The 17,758-nt window shown below is 45.2% G+C and overlaps 1 protein-coding gene across 1 annotated transcript in view; it reads left to right on the top strand.

Annotated features, from left to right (window-relative positions):
• Positions 1-11: 11 nt before the first annotated feature.
• TCF25 (TCF25 ribosome quality control complex subunit) overlaps positions 12-17,758 on the top strand; it is a 36,633-nt gene continuing 18,886 nt past the window's right edge. Inside the window, exons 1-2 of the mRNA XM_004473433.5 lie at positions 12-318; positions 16,771-16,932. Of these exons, the coding sequence (XP_004473490.2) occupies positions 130-318; positions 16,771-16,932 (351 nt within the window). The 5' untranslated portion in view covers positions 12-129. The remainder of the gene's footprint in view (positions 319-16,770; positions 16,933-17,758) is intronic.

Below are 17,758 nucleotides of genomic sequence, written 5' to 3'. Positions count from 1 at the left end.
AGTTCCTGAGATCTGCAGTGCGCAGACGCGACACGCCAGCCTCGCGCCTTAAGTGCGCAGGCGCGGCCGCTGCTTTCCTTTTTGCTTTTCCTTCTCGCTCTTTCCAGGCGCCAGCGGCCGTTGGGTCCTATGTCGCGTCGGGCCCTCCGGAGGCTGAGGGGGGAACAGCGCGGCCAGGAGCCCCTCGGGCCCGGCGCCCTGCAGTTTGTCCTCTGCGAAGATGATGACGCAGAAGAGGGGACGAAACGGGGGCTGGGTAGCGGCCGCCACCGGGGCGCAGAGAAAGAGGGCGTCAGAGTCAACAACCGGTTCGAGCTGGTGAGGAGCCGGGCTGCAGCGGGGGCGGCGGGGGTGGCGGGGGCGGGCCCTTGCGGGTCTGGAATGGGCGGGCCCGTCGCGTCATGGGGCGGCGCGAAGCGAGGCCGACCCCCCTCTGCGGAAGGCGGGGCCATGACGTCAAGGGGGCGGGATGAAGTCTCTGGAGTGGCCAGGAGGCGTGTCCATAGTGTTAAGGGGCGGGGCCTGTGGGGGTTTTGGAATGGGCGGGCTCATGCGTCATGGGGCGGGGCGAAGCGAGGCCGAATTCCTCCGAGGGGGGCGGGGCAGTGGCGTCAAGGGGGCGGGGCGGAGCGCCCCAGACTGGGTCCGTGGTGTCAAGGGGCGGGGCCGGTGGGGGTTTGGAGTGGGCGGGCCCGTTGCGCCGTGGGGGCGGGGCGAGGCCAAGCCCCTCTGAGGAGGGCGGGGCCCTGTCGAGGGGGCGGGGCGAAGCGCTCTGGACTGTAGGGGCGTGCCCGTGGTGTTGAGGGGTGGGCCCGACGCCTCAGTGGAGAAACATGTAGGTGGGCCGGACAAACCGAGTCGGTTTTGGGGTGGAGGGGATGATGCCGGAGGTGGGGCACGGGGTGGGGTCCGGGAGCTGGGGTTCCCTTCCAGAGCCTCGATTTCAGGGAACTTGAGCCTCTTTGTGGACACTTGCTGGGCCTATATATGCAGTTTTGTTCAGTCCTCACAAAACCCCTTCCTAACCCTGGAAGTCTGCGACTTGCTGGGTGCTTCTCCCCCACAGCAAGCCTCTGGCACAGAGGAATAGCACAGCCACAGTAAATGTGGCCTGAGGGGAAAGGGCCCATTTCTTGCCCCGGGTCATTTTCTCCCGACCCCTGGTCTCAGGCTGTGTTTTTGCTGGTGCGAGGGTTGGCTCCTGGCTTGCCTGGCCCCCCTGTCTCTGTGCACCACCAGCCCCAAGGGCAGCTCCCAGGTCTGTGAGCGCAGTTCTCCCCACACATACTAGACTGCAGGGCCACTGGTGGGACGATTGGATGAGTCGTAGTGGGTCTGGAGATCCCGGGGAAACCAGCACCATTGCTTAAGCTCGCTCCTGGTCTTTATATAAAGTTGGTGAATTTAAAAAAAATACGTGGGCCTAAGGCAGCAGAGAATGTGGATGGCTGGTTTGGATGTTTTCGGCGTTTTCATTTAAGGTGTGAGGATCTGGTCTGTAGTCTCTTCAAGTCCATTTTTGAGATTCTCTGGACTCTCAGACTGAGAGTCCTTATCATTTTTTTCTGTCTTTTTTATTGTAGAAAATTTCAAACAGATTAAGGAACGTGTATCTAATTCCCCAGCTTCAATTACCACATGACCAGTCGTGTTTCATCAGTACTTCAGCCCATGTCTCACTACTGGGTTATTTCAAAGAAAGTCCTAGACCTTACATCATCATCCTTAAATTTGCCAGTAATTTTTTCTGACTTCTTTCAAAATGCTCAAATCTTCATTTCCTTCCCAGTTGTTGCCAGGCTGAAATCAGTTTGTCCTGAAATTGGCTGTTTTCAGGTGGTACCTTCTCCTTATTCCCCTAACTTCTAAATTTAGTCCTTAAAAGGGTATTGGCTTGTGCCAGCTCATGAAATTCTCTCATACAACCCTCACAGCCTGGAGAGAAAGTGACCCTGTCCCCGTGGTATAAACGAGGACGTACGCTTGGCCAGGGGTCATGTACCTAATAAGTGACATCTGCAGCTTAAACCCAGGCCTTCTGAGGTGGGTGCTTAGCCATGCCACTATATTTGTCTCTGGAGCAGTTAACGTTTTGGAAAAAATTAAAATAAAAAAAAAAGATGGTGGTGATATGAGTGAATGGAGGAAAAAGGATGCCCGCATGGAACCAGGCAAGTCTGAGGGATCAAGGTCTGTTGCTGTTCCGTGTGTTGCTGATTGTGTTGTTATGCTTTGTGATAGGATGTTAATGTTGCCAGTTCAGACTCTTCTCTAGATCTCTAGAATCATCCATCCAACTCAGCATCTGCATCTGCTTAGATGTTTTGTAGACATCTTAAAGTCTGTGCCTACAGGTTTCCTGACCTCCTGCCACCTGCCCTGTCTCCGTTGAGGGCGTCTCCATTCTTCTCGGTGCTGAGGCCAGCAGCCCCACACACATACCCCATCTTCTCTCACAGGCCACTCAGGCTCAGAACGTCCTGTGCTGGCTCTAACTTGAAAGTGTGCCCTCAAGAGTGACTGTCAGCCCTGCTCTGGATCATGGCCTCCCCTGCACCTGCTCCCCACCTCTGCTCTTGTGCCTCTACCGTGTTCACTGTGATGCAGCAGCCCAGAGATCCTGTTACAACACCTCCAGCTCCCCAGGGGCTTCCACCTCACTCAGCGTGGCCCAGACTCACCCCATCTGCCTTGTGAGCTCTCCCACCTCATCACTAGTCTTGCTTGCTCTGCTCCTGCCACAATGAGCTGCTTTACTGTCTCCTGCCTGGTACACCGTTTGTTCAGATGTGCATGTAGCTCACGCCCTCACCTCCCTTAGACTTTGCTCAGATGTCACTTTCCCAATCTTGTCTACATTTACCACCTTATTTAAAATTACAGTATACCATCCCTTTATCTTGATTGGTGGATTATTTATTTCTCTCCCCGCTCTCGTTTTTTTTTTTTTGCTCTTGCTATCTGCTCTCTGTGTGTTCTTTTTTGTCTGCTTGTCTTCTCTTGAGGTGGCACTGGGAACCGATCCCAGGTCCTGTTGGAGTGGGAGAGAGGTGCTTAATCTCCTGCACCACCTCAGCTCCCTGGTCTGCTGCATCTCTTATTTTTTCTTCTCTGTCTCTCTCTGTGGGCCAGCTCACCACGCGGGCCTGCTTGCCTTCACCAGGAGGCCCCAGGAACCGAAACCTGGGCTTCCCATATGTAGACAGGAGCCCAGTCACTTGAGCCTCATCTCTTTCCCTTGACTGGCAGATTTTTGACATCCTGCTCACTGTGCCAACTGTCCATCAGAAAGAGAGCCGCCTGTCACCACCTCCGGGGAGGTCTCGCCGCACCTGAGGTAGCAAAGAGCATCCCGAGGTGTTGGGGTCACTAACAAAAGCACGACTTATGGAGGCTCTGATGGAAGAATGTTGATTCAGAAAGGAAGAGACAGAGCCAGGCCAGCTTCACCTGTGGGCGAGGCGGCGGGCGTCAGTCCCCCATGGCTAGCGGGTCTCGCTTCATGGCCGACACAGGGAGCTGTTCCATGCACAACTTGTGCCATTGTGGAGGGCTGCTGCCTCCACATCAAGAGCAGATATACCCACAGTGGAGAGCCAAGTGCCATGAAAATGGACTGACTTTAGCCATTTTACGTACGCTCTGGGTAAAGGGCAGAGTATGTGCAGGCAGACTACTCTCGCAGATCCAGCCGGGACATCCACCTCCCACACTAGTAGCCAGGCTCCCGTCATCCTGGCGGAGGCTTTATGTGTGAGCCACAGGGAAAGGCGGCAAGCTGTGCTTGGACCGTCCCCCACCACACTGGCCTTTTCCTCTTTCCCCGAACACTTGTCCCTGAGCCTACCATGTAAATAACTCATTTATCCTGTGCGCTGAGTATTGCTTGTTCCCTGTTGGTATGTAAGGAACTCTGGTGCCCACTGATGTGCTCCTGCCATCCAGGACGGTGCTGGGCACCCTTGGGCACTGACCTAATTACTGCAGGAGTGTGTGTTTCCTCTGATGAAGCAGATATTTACTGTCTGTGGCCAGAATCTGTGCATGCAGGCTTTGGAATCAGAAAGACTTAGATTTGAATCTTTGGCTCTACCTCTTTATAACAGTGTGAACTTGGACAAGATACTTAACGTAATTTTTGGTTTCTGTATTTCTTGGGGGAGATGTTATTTACCTCATAGGTATGCCATGAGGATTAAATGAAACAACGTAGGTGGCACATGGTCAGCATTCAACAAATGTAGGTTTATGAAGTCAAACCAAATGAAGGGTGAGACAGAAGTTACCTAGAAACTATCCATTTATCTACTGACCATTTCTCTTCATGAATTGCCTGTTCATATATTTTTAATGGGTTTTTATCCTTTTCTTATTGGCTTATAAGAGTTTTTTATAAATTGCCTTTAAGATATTTTTCCACTTAAGCTTTAAAATTTTTGTACAGCAAAAGATATAGTAGCCAATTTTCATATGGGCCATCTTTCTTTGCATCACCTTCACAAAGGCCTTGCTTTTTGCTTAATGCAAGTTCTTTAACATGATGGAATCCTCATTAATTTCCAAAGAAATTTAATTGAGTAATACATATCAATCTTTTCTTTCTAACCTTTTCCTTATATTTAAAGGAACTTTAGATTACATACGTATTACATCAAAAAGTATACATTAGTCTAAATTCAGGCATTTTGTAATTTTTTTGCTCTTATGCCTAAAATTCGGTAATATTACAGGAGAAATGTTTGTTGGTGTTCTTTGTTTAATAGTCAGCTCTTAATAAGCAGAATTATGGAAGACATCAAACAGCACCTGACTGTACGGTCAGTAACATGAACAGATTGGTGAGAGAAATTTCTCTCCAGTACTATTGACATAAATGTCAGTTTGTACAGGTCATTTGGAGGGCAATTTGGTAAAACCTTAAGTGACTTAGCAGTTTTTGTCAATGGATTTACTGGAAAAAAATTATCCTAGTTTTGTGCAAAAATGGATTACAAAATATTACAGTATTGTTTATAATGAAACTTTGAAACTCTGACCTAAATGCCAAACAATAAGAGATTGGTTAAATTATGGCACATATATGCAGCATCACGTACAGCCTTTTAAAATTGTTCTGTAATAGGATAGAACTTCTAGGTATTTCGGGGTTAAGGACCACATTGATAATCTGATAATAGCCACATAAACACATTTAAAAATTATCAGGATTCATTTTATTGCACTGAAAAATTTCCCCTTGAAGTGAAGGTGAATCTGTTACAAAGAATTAAGTAACATAATGGCTGTTTTCCTGACTATAATTGGAATAAATCTAAATTGTGCAATTAAAAATCAAACTAATTTTCTTCCACAATTTCAGTCATCAGGTTACTATTGTTTGGCTGGAATAAGGGTTTGAAATTGTGCAGTGATCTTTGACTTGCCATTATTTGTGTAACCTTTGTGCTATCCAATTGATTTTAATCCTTTATTTTGGTGGTACAAAGCAAAAACCCCTGGTTCACAAAAATATTTAATAACAGGTGGAATTAGAATTTCTGTAGCTTTCTGCTGCTCAGGGATTGCCTTAATTTTCTAAGATTCTTCAAATTGAAATCATGGCACATCATTTCTTTTGTCCTCGTGTCTGTAAGGTTATCTTTAGCAAGTTTGTCATCATTAATCTGTCTGTGGGCAAAGAAGGAATTGTAAATTCATATTCCAGCTATGAGATTATTTGAAGAGTGGAAAGAATGTCTTCGGCATTTCCAGATGTCTGCCAAGTTCTGCCTGCAGATATGTAGATAAGACTTTGTCTTTCTTTGTCATCTGCAGAATCACTTCCTATGGTAACCTTCTAGTGCTTATCCTCTTCCATGGGAAAAATAACTTGTTTATTTTTTAATTTTTTGTAGCATCCTTAATGGATGTTGACCATGGGGCTGTGAATTGAAAGGGTTATTTTCATAAAGCCAGAAAAAATCTCTTAAGTAAATCAAACAGTGGATGAATAAGAACAAAAGAGATTTCTTTTTCCAGCCATGGCAGAGCGACTGGTACCAGAATAGCCCACTGGTCACAAACAAGTACAAAACCAACTAAATGTAAGCTTGAAGTAACTTTTCAGATACTGGACAGCAGGCATTGCAGGACTGTGATCCCTGAGAGAAGAGAAACAATCAAGGCGAGATAGTGAGTAGGCGTTTCAGGTGGTAACATAGTAACGATATCCTGCAGAGAGCATGAACTGAGGAGAGATCAGATTTGGGGGCTGTGAAGGTGACGAGTGCAGGGTACTGGAGAAGAGGAGGTCTGAAGACAGCTTCGAGTCTTTGGTTCAGTCAGTACTAGGCTGTGCTGGACGAAAGGACAACTACCAGGGCCACAGGGGACGGGGAGCACGCACTGGACTCTGGCCAGCCAGAGAAGAAAGACCTCGCTGCACGTGGGAAGATACAGCGTAGGAAGCTCCAAAAAACAGTCAAAAAACAGTGTTAGACTGACAGGAATCAACTGTTTTGGAACTCTGGTGTCTGTTGGAATGCTGGGCACTGTCAGGGAGAGTGGGAGGAGCTGGTAGATGGCAGTAAGTATCCGTGATCCCCGAGGACCGCCACCCCCCACGCGTGGCAGGCAGAGGAGGACTGCAGCCCAGCTTCTCCACGTCCTGCTGAGGCCAGGGTGGGCTGTGAGGACCTGGACTCCAGAATCGGGAGGGGTGGGTGTAATCACTGACCACAGCTTGTGATCAGCTACTTGAGATCCCTGGGGTGCTGTCTGCTGTTGTCAAAGTCCCCTTCAGGCAAAAGCAGAGGAGTCTTTGAAGCAGCACTTAACCTTTTTTCCCTTTTTCTCTCAAAGTCCTCTTCAGGCAAAAGCCAGAGGAGTCTTTGAAGCAGCACTTAACCTTTTTTCCCTTTTTCTCTTTCAATTCTCATTTGGGAGCACAAACATTTTGGAAAAGTCACAAATTGACAGCTCCAGCCCTCAACAACAACATCCAGGAAACATCTACAATCCCAGAGGAGTGGGAGAGCTAGATTTCCAGAGTTATAACGGGATACTACTTACGGTATCCAATTCTCAGCAAAAAATTACAAAACACACTAACAGGAAAGTAAGTCCCATTCACAGAGAAAAAAGAATTTGCCAAAAGTCATCCCTGAGAAATTTCCTGGGAAAGATGGAAATTATAAAAAGGCACCAAACAAATTTTGGAGCTGCAAATGAAATGAAAAACTCATTAGATGGATTCAACAGCAGGTTTGAATAAGCAGAAGGAAGGATCAGTGAAGTTGAAGATAAGACAAGTGAAATTATCCAATATGAGGAGAGGAAAAAACAATGAAGAAAAAGAACAAAACCTGAGGGACCTGTGGGACACCATCAAACTACCAGCATACATATCACTGGAGTCCCAGAAAGACAAGTGAGAGAGAAAAGACAGAAAAACTATTTGAAGAAATAACAACTGAAAACTTCCCAAATCTGATGAAAGACTTGAATATATACATCCGGAAAGCTCAATGATATCAAGCAGGATAAACTCCAAGATATCTACACCAAGACACATTATAGAAAAAAATGTCAAAATCCAAAGACAGAGAGGATTTCAAAAGCAGCAAAAGAAAAGCATCTTATGTACATGGGATTCATGTCCATGGGATCCCTGCTAACACTAATGGAGGGTTTCTTGTCAGGAGCCATGGAGACCAGAAGACACTGATGGCATATTTCAAGTCTTCAAAGGAAAAAAAAACTGTCAACCAAGAATTCTGTATTTGGCAAAATTATCTTTCAAAAATGAAGTGAAATTAAGATAGAGATAAACACAAGCTAGACGAGTTCATTAACAGAAGACCTGCCCTATAAGAAAATGTTAAAGGGAGTCCTTCAGACTGAAATTAAAGGACACTGGATAGTAACTTGAAGCCATAGGAGACAAAGGTAACTGAAGTAATATAAAAGTCTATATTATTGTACTTCTGGTTTGTAACTGCTTCCCCCCACCCCATATGACTTTAACAGGCAAATGTATTTTTAGAAAATAACCTTAAATCTGTGTTAATGGGCATACACTATAAAGGGGAAGGATGGAGGTACATAGGACTAGAGAGTTTGTATGCTACTGGAGCTATCTTGTATGCTATTTGAAATAGGTTATTAGTTTAAGATGTTAAAGTTACTCACTGGGAAGCAGATGTGGCTCAAGCAATTGGGCTCCCATCTACTATATATGAGGTCCAGGGTTTAATACCCATGGCCTCCTGGTGAAGGCAAGCTGGACTGTGTGGCAAGCTGGCCCATGTGGAGTGCTGCCCCACACAGGAGTGCTGCCCCGTGCAGGAGTGCTGGCCCACTTGGAGAGCTGCTGATGATGCAAGAAAAAGAGACACGGAGAAGAGACAATAAGAGATGCAGCAGACCAGGGAGCTGAGGTGGCGCAAGAGAATGATTGTTGGAGTCGCGGACCCAAAGGGTATCGGGAATGAAAGACAAAGAGAGATTGGGATCAGGGGATCTGAGAGCATTGAAGCCTCAAGCTCATCAGACAAGTTTATTAATCTCAGGGGCTTCTTTATATACCCCAAGCAGTCGTGAGAACCAGCAACTATCCTAGCTAACTATTCCCATTACCTCAACCTGTGTAACACAATGGATCAAAATCTACGATTATAAATCAAGGTTCAAAATTTCAATGTTCTATTATAATGTTGAGAAAACATACCCATAAATCTTGTTGCCCAGGTTGTCCCATTCTACCTAGTCCTCGTTCCACCTGAATGTACACATTTCCTTGCTAGATTTATGACCTGCACATATAGCTATGGAGACAGCATGACTCAGTGGTCAAGGAAGTAACTTGCTTCCATGGAAACAACATGCCTTTGTTTCCCACAAATGATCATCTCTCTCCCACTCTGGAAGGTCCCAGAATTGGTTCCTGGTGCCACCTAAAGAGAAGACAAGCAGACACAGAAGAACACACAGCAAATGGACACAAGAGAGTAGACAAGAAAGGGGAGGAGAGTAAATAAATCTTTAAAAAAAATAGAATGAGGTCAGAAAATGGAAAGCTGAGGTTTAATCTTGCAGAATTGATAAAAAGTTGTTCATAGATCTTTGGAAATTAATAGAAATGGTAAAAGCACATCATAGTATTTGTCATTCTATTATATGGGCATGACAGTGGTTGAAAAGTAAAGTCTGTATATTACTAGAAAGGAGAAGTGTAGAATGTATATTACTAGAAGGAAAGCTAAAAAAATGTAGCATGGGACTGTAGAACAGTGAAACCTCATGTGAAATATGAATACACTGAATATTGCACATATGAGACTTTTCTTTGAAACAGAACAAATGTACATTAATGTTATAAGATGTTAGTATTAGGCAAAAATACAGCCAAAGGGAAGCGGATCTGGCCCAACGGATAGTGCGTCTGCCTACCACATGGGCGGTCCAAGGTTCAAACCTAGGGCCTCCTTGACCCATGTGGTGAGTTGGCCCGCTTGCACTGCTGATGCACGCAAGGTGTGCCATGCCACACGGGTGTCTGTAAGGAGGGCCGCCCAGTGTGAAAAAAGCACAGCCTGACCAGGAATGGCGCCGTACACACAGAGCTGACACAACAAGATGACACAACAAAATGAGACACAGATTCCCAGTGCCGCTGACAAGAATACAAGCGGACACAGAAGAACACACAGTGAATGGACACAGAGAGCAGACAATGGGGGGAGGGGCGGGGGGAAGGGGAGAGAAATAAAAAGCCTTAAAAGAGTGTTTAAAAAAAAAAATACAGCCAAAGCAAAACATGAACTGTAGTACATAGTAATATATTAATCTTTTACTACACATTTTAAAAAACGAAATAAGTGAAAGAAACTAGACAAAAGGTACTACATATTGTTTGACTCCATCTATACAAAATATAAATAAAATCAATTAGGCAGAAATAGAATAGCAGTTACGTGCAGCAGGGTTAGAGAAACTGAGAGGTGGTTATTAAGGGTAGCGTTTTTTTTCTGTTTATTATTGGAGTAATGAAAACATTCTAATATTTTTAATAGATTTTTAAAAGTTTTAAAAAGATACATAGATCATACAAAATGTTACATTAAAAAATATAAGAGGATCTCATATACCCCCCCAACTCCTCCCACATCACCAAATTATTTCATTAGTATGGCACATACATAGCATTTGATGAATACATTTTGGAGCACTGCTACACAGCATGGATTATTCTAATATTTTTTAAAGTGATGTACCAGGTACCATTGATTATATATTTTGGATGAATTGTATGTTTTATGAATATTTATCAATAAAATTGATTAAAACAAAACAGTGTGGTACCGGCAGAAGGAGAGACGTAGGCCAGTGGAATAAAATTGAGAGTCCTGAGGTAAATCCACACATCTGTGGCCAGTTGATTTTTTTTTTTTTTAAGATTTATTTATTTATTTCTGTCCCCCAACATCCGTTGTCTCTTCTCTGTGTCTGTTTGCTGCGTCGTGTTTGTCCGCTTCTGTTGTCCCGTGTCAGCGGCACGGGAATTTGTGTTTCTTTTTGTTGCATCATCTTCTTGTGTCAGCTCTCCGTGTGGGCGGCACCATTCCTGGGCAGGCTGCACTTTGTTTCACGCTGGGCGGCTCTCCTTACGGGGCGCACTTCTTGCGCGTGGGGCTCCCCTATGCGGCAGGGCACTCCTTGCGCACATCAGCACTGCGTGTGGGCCAGCTCCACACGGGTCAAGGAGGCCCAGGGTTTGAACCGCGGACCTCCCATGTAGTAGACGGACACCCTAACCACTGGGCCAAGTCCGCCGTCAGTTGATTATTGAGAAGAGTGTAAAGTCTCTTCAACAAATGGTGCTTGGACAACTGGAAATCCACGTGCGAAAGAATAAATGTGGACCCATACACAAAATCAGTACAAACTGGATCAGTGGCCTAAACATAAAAGTTAATACTGTAAATCTCTTACAAGAAAATGGGGAAATATCTTGTTTTTAGATTTTGCATCAAAAACACAAGTGACAAAAAAATAAATAAAATGGACTTCATCAATATTAAAAACTTTTTAGCTTCACAAGACGTTATCAAGAAATTGAAAAGACAGCCTACAAAATGGGAGAAAATATTTGGAAATCATATATCTGGTAAGTGTTTAGTAGCCTGAATAATAAAGAACTCCTATAATGCAACAGAAAAAGATAACTAAAAAATGGGCAGAGGATCTGAATAGACGTTTCTTCAGAGAAGATACTCAAATGGCCAGTAAGCACATGAAAAACGTTCAACATATTAGCCATTGGGGAAATGCAGATTAAAACTACAGTGCTTTGGGAAGCAGATGTGGCTCAAGCAGCTGGGCTCCCGCCTACCACAGGGAGGTCCTGGGTTCGGTTCCCGGTTCCTCCTAAAGATGAGGGAAACGGTGAGCCCACGCGACAAGATGCACAGCGAGATGACTCGACCAAGAGACGCTGAGGAGACACAATGAGAGACACAGCAAACGGAGCAGAGGGAGCTCGAGTGATTAGGTGCCTCCCTCCCACAGAGGAGGACCCAGGTTCGGTTTCTGGTGCCGCCTGAAAAAGAAGAGGAGCAGGTAGCAAGCGCAAACAATGAGGGGGAGAGAAATAAAAACAAATATTAAAAAAGACAGTGTGGTACCAGTTTACATCCACTGAGATGGCTCTTATGTGAGAAATAGGAACCCTAGTACAGTGTTGGTAGGAATGTAAAATGGGACAGTGCTGTGAAAACAGTTCACTGCTCCTCAGAAAGTTAAACAGAATTACTGTATGACCCTTCAGTTCCACTCCTAGTGCATACCCAACAAATTGAAAGCAAGCACTCAAACAGATATTTGTGCACTAATATTCATTGTTGCAGCCTTATTCACAATAACCAGCCCAAACGTCCATCAACACAGGAATGGATAAACACAATGTGACATGGTCAAATGTGTGGGAAACAAAGGCATGTTGTTTCCATGGTAGCAAGTTACTTCTTGACCGCTGGGTCATGCTGTCCCTGGAAATGCACATGCAGGCTAATCTCTCTGTGAAACACAACATTCCAGCAGTACCCAGACTTGATATCTCAAGTAACCTAGGCAACAAGATTTATGAGTATACTTGTTTCAATAACATAATAGAACATCTTAGGCTTTAGTTACTTTCTTATCCACTGTGCACTGTGTTTTCATTAATGAAGTTATGGAAATAGCTAGAATAGTTGCTGGTTCTCACGGTTGCTTGGGGTATATAAAGAAGCCCCTGATATTAATAAACTTGTCTGAGAGCATTGTAAATGGTGGGTTATTACTCAGCCATAAAAAGGAATGAAGTTCTGATTCATGCTACATTGTGTGTGAACCTTGAAGGTATCATGTGGAGTGAGATAAGCCAGACACAAAAGGACAAATATTTTATTATTTCTTTTATAGAAAGTACTTAGAATAAGATAATTCATAGAGACAGAAAGAATAGCTGTTATCAGGGATGGGGGAATGGAGAGTTATTACTTAATAGTTGTAAGTTTCTGTTTAGAAGGATGAAAATGTTCTGAAAATGGATAGTCGTGAAAGTTACATAGTATGATCAGTGCGCTAAGTGTCAAGGATTGTTCAATTAAAAATGATGAAAAGAGTCAATGACTGTTTTCACAGAAGGAGGGAGCAAATCAAATGATTATTTTGGTAGATGTAGAAAAGTGTTTGACAGAAATCAATGTAATAGCTTATCAGACTAGGATTAAAAGGGAATTTTCCCAACTTTGTTAACGAGTATCCATGAAAAACCTACAGCTGATGCATCATACTTAATGTGAACTTTCAAAGGTTTTCCTCCAAAGATTGTGAACAAGGAAAGGATACCCACTCTTGCCATTTCTATTCAACCTTGTTCCAGAGGCTTTGTCATTTCAGAAGACAGGAAAACTAAATGAAAGGCATGACAGGAAAGGAAAAAGTAAAACTGTTCGCAGGTGATGTGGTTGTAAATTCCTTAGGATTTTTTTTAGGTTAAAAAAAAAAAACTGAGCAGATGCAGCTCAGTGGTTGAGCACCTGCTTCCCATGTATGAGGTCCTGGGTTCATTCCCTAGTACCTCCTTAAAAAAAAATTACAGGATTATAAGTGACCAGCAGTGTGTCAGGATATAAAATTAATATACAAAAGCCAATTTTTATATATACTAGTTGCAAACAATTGAAAAATGAAGTTTAAAATATTCCTATCATAATAGTTCATAAAACGTAAAGCACATCGGAATCAACTTAGCAAAAGATGTTCAAGACCTCCTCACTGGAAAGTACAAAACATTACTTAAGAGAAATAGAAAAACTTACACAAATGGAGAGAGAAATTAATTGCATGTGAGTAGATTTGAATGTGCTGTTGTTATGATTTCAGTTCTTTGCAAGTGGTGATTGTGTTGAATCTATAGATCACCAGGCTTCTTTGTCAAAATTGACAAGCCAATTTTTTAAAGTTTGTATGGTAGTGGGAAGGATACAGAATATTCAAGCAGTTTTGAAAAATAAGCACTCATGCAACCTGACTTCAAGACTTACTGTAAAATTACAGTAATCAAAACAGTGGTACTGGCATAAGAATTGACAGAAAAGGATATGGATATGGCTCAAGCAGTTGGGCCCCTGCCTATCACTTGGGAGGTCCTGGGCTTGGTTCCTGGTGCCTCCTAAAGAAGGCAAGCAAGACAGTGGGCTGGTGCACCGAGCTGATACAACACGCTGACAAAACTAGAAGACAAAGAGAACACAAAGAGCAAAAACAAGCAGGGGACAGATGTGGCTCAAGCAATTATGTGCCTCTCCTACATGGGAAGTCCCATTCGGCTCCCAGTGCCTCCTAAAAAGAAGACAAGCACATAGTAAGCACAAGTAGCAAGGGGGTGTGGAGAAATAAAATAAACTTTTTAAAAAATTTACGGAAAGATCAACGGAATAGCCTAGAAAGCCCAGAGTAGACCCACACGCATACAGACACCTGGTTTTCAGCAAAATCACCAGAACAGCCTAATGGGGAAAGGAGAATGTTTTCAACAAATGGTCCTGGAACATTTAATTGGATGGCTGTGTGGGCGGGGAGTTGTATCATACCCCAAATACTAATTAGTTTGAGGTAGATCTTACACCTAAACTTGAAAGCTTACATAAAGTTTTTCAAAGGAAACATAAGATACTATCTTTGTGACATGAGGCCAGGCAAAGTTTCCTTTGGGCTCAGAAAGCATTAACCACGAAAGAAAGAAAGAATTGATATGTTAGACATTAAAATTAGCTTATCAGAAGGTGTCAGTTAAAAAAAATGGGTGAGCAACATAGACTGAGAGAAGTTATTTTTAAAATGTGTATCTGGTAAAAGTTGGTAACCAGGCTATAAAGACCACCTACAACTCAGTATTAATGAGACAGACAACCCATTTTAACATGTCACTAAAGATACACAAATGACCAATAAGCATATTAAAAAGTATTCAACTTCATTAGTCATTAGGGAAATGCAGACTAAAGTTCCAGGATTGGCTGATGTTAAAAAGACGAGTCACAAATGTTGGCTCATGGGTGGAGTAAGCAGAACACTCAGGCTTTGGGGCTGGGGCGTAAAATGGCACAGCCTCTTGGGAAAGAAGATCTGGTGGTTTCTTATCAGACTAAACACGCGTCCAGAACCCCGAGGCCTTCCACCAGGGAAATGAAAACATGTCCACCGAGGACTCTTAGGAGGGGAGAGCCAGACAGGAGTCCATCCTGAGAAGTACAAAACACTGTTGAGAGGCGGTGGACTTGGCCCAGTGGTTAGGGCATCCATCTACCACATGGGAGGTCCGCGGTTCAAACCCCAGGCCTCCTTGACCTGTGTGGAGCTGGCCCATGCGCAGTGCTGATGCGCGCAAGGAGTGCTGTGCCACGCAGAGGTGTCCCCGTGTAGGGGAGCCCCACGCGCAAGGAGTGCGCCCCGTAAGGAGAGCCGCCCAGCGTGAAAGAAAGTGCAGCCTGCCCAGGAGTGGCGCCACACTCACGGAGAGCTGACGCACAAGATGACGCAACAAAAAAGACACAGGTTCACGTGCCGCTGACAACAACAGAAGCAGACAAAGAAGATGCAGCAAACAGACACAAAGAACAGACAACTGGGGTGGGGGGGGAGGGGAGAGATAAATAAATCTTTAAAAAAAAAGCATTGTTGAGAAATTAAAGATTCACTATTACTAGCATTCCAGTTCTCCCCAAATTGATCTCTAAATTAAGTGTAATCTCATAATTTTAATAGGTTTGGTTGACAATCTAATTATAAAATTTATGGAAAGGCAAAGGATCAAGACTAGCCAAACAGTTTTGAAAAGAAATAGTGAAGTCGAAGAGCTCCTCTACCTAATCTTAAGACTTACTATAAATCTCCAAAAATCAAGATAGTGTGGTACAACATAAATATAAACAGATAAATACACTAGAATAGAGCTCTGAAATAGATCCATACTCACATAGTCAGTTGGGTTTTCAAAAGTATTCGGTGGGGGAAGTTAAATCTTTGTAACAAATGATGCTAGAATAACTGGTTTATATGGGGGGAATGAACTTTAACCCATACACCCCCTCCAGCACACACACACAAGTTTATTGAAGATGGGTTGTAAATCTACACACTAAAGCTGTAATGCTTCTAGAAAAAATCATAAGAGACTTTGGGTTAGGCAAAGATTTGTTAGCCTTGATCCCACAACACTAAATAACCATAAGCAAAAATTGATAAAATGAACCATTGTATTTTAAAATCTTTCTGCTCATCAAAGGATGTGATGAAGAAAATGAATAGGCGTGCTGCAGACTGAAAGAACATACTCACAAAACACAAATGAGTCAGGACTTGGATCCAGAGATCCAAACAGTTATTGCAAGTTAAGAAGTCAGTCTAACTTAAAGATGGGCAAAATAGTTGAAGAGGCATTTCTCAAAGGAGCGGCCAATAAGCAGATCATTAGTCAAAAAATAAATGGAATTGAAAGTCTTGTTACAGTGCCACTGCATACCCACTAAAATGACTAAAATTAAAATACATGCTAAATGGTGGGGAGAAGTTGGGGTAGCCAGAACTCTCCTGTATTGCTGGGAGGTGTGTAAAGTGGTCCAGCCACTTGGGGAATTGGTGTGGCAATCTAACGTCAAGTTAACCTACTCCCACCTTAGTTTTTAGTGTTGCTTATTTGCCCTGCATGTCCTATTCTGGAGCTTGCTTTCCCATCCCCCATGCTTTGGGACTGGTTTACTCATTTTCTCTGCTTTGTAAAGTCAATTGTGTGAATTATCATCATTATCATAGACTGTTTTTGTTATCGGGAGAAGTTAGTAGGTCCGTCTGGGCCCCTTCTCTTTCCCCAGGCTCTTGCCTGCCTGCTGCTGTTGGTGAGCTGGGGCAGTGTGCGAGAGGGCACGATGTGCCTAAATTCGTCACCTTGTGTGGTTCTCAGTGGAGGGACAGAAGGCGACACTCGGGGATCCTCCGTCCGGTCGTCTCTGAAGACGGAGGCGACCTGTGGCCCTGGGTGCCCCTGAGCCACACTTGTTCTCAGTCAGCTCCAGCAGCCTCCGTGGCGGCTCTTGCTTGCCAGCTTGGCACTAAGCGTGAGGGCAGACGTTGGTGTGCTTTCATTATCTCCCCTCCATCACCCCAAACTGACCTGCTGTGCCTGCCACCAGTTGGACATCCCTGATGGGCCAGCTCTGCTTCAGGTCTCTCAAATCTGCTTTTCAGATCAACGTTGAAGGCCTGGAGGACGAGCCTGTGATGTGCGGGGAGCAGTCGGACCGCATGCTGACAGACCCCGTGGCGCCCCGAAGCAGGGGCAGGGTGAAGCGGAACGCTGAGTCCAAGAAGGACGGAGAAGCGGGCGACGGGACAGTGCCCACCGAGCAGGTCTGGGGACCTTGGGGTCGGGGAGGGCACACCCCCAGTGCACCGGCCACAGGCTCTCCGTGTACTCGTCTCCTTGGAGGCCGCCTTTTGGAAGTGGGTGCTAACTGCTCTGGGCCCCCCGCTCAGCTCCGTGTGCGTGGCCGGAGGTTTCCTTGGGGCTGGTGGGCACGTGTGGTACGCTCTGGCTGTGCTCCCAGGCCCTGGCTCAGCAAGCTTGCTGTTTTCCGCACCCAGGCCCAGGGCTGCGTGGGCTGTGGCTCGGGCGTGGGCGTGCACGTGGTCTGGGGAGAGGAGGCCAGCCGTGTTTTACACGCTTCTTCCAAGGCAGAAGTGAAGGATCTTGTGGAAATGTGCCTGCCCTGCCTCTGTGCCTTTCTCTGTGGGAGTGTTGGCCTGGCATAGGCGGGCATGGCCTGCTGCTGGGTGGCCACAGCCCCAGAGGGGTCCGTGAGGTCCCCAGAGAGTGGGACTGGGGCTCATTTAGCTGGCAGGCACCCCAGGGGCCTGCTAGCTGCTGAGGACGCAGGGTTGACACAGAGCTGATGAGCCCAGGGTGCTGACGAAAGTCGGGGGTCCTCACTGTAGTCTAAGGAGTGGGCCAAGTCTGGGAACCGGGGGAGCTGCAGCGGGTGGGGTCAGAGCGTGTCGATGGAAGCTGGAGGGGCAGGTGGGCAGCACCCAGAGCCCCCCCGGCAGGTGGAGGTCGGACTGTGTGGGGGCACTTGGGGTGGGGAGACCATCTCTGGAAGCGATTCTTGTTCACCAAGCCGAGGAGAAGCCGTTGTGCTTAAGGGGCCTAGAATGGAGCAGAGAGGAAGGGGTCCGC

Source organism: Dasypus novemcinctus, chromosome 18 (genome assembly GCF_030445035.2).
Source record: "Dasypus novemcinctus isolate mDasNov1 chromosome 18, mDasNov1.1.hap2, whole genome shotgun sequence".
Taxonomy (NCBI): Eukaryota; Metazoa; Chordata; class Mammalia; order Cingulata; family Dasypodidae; genus Dasypus; species Dasypus novemcinctus.
The sequence above is the reverse complement of the archived record's forward strand: the minus strand, read 5'-3'. Positions and strand labels throughout refer to the sequence as shown.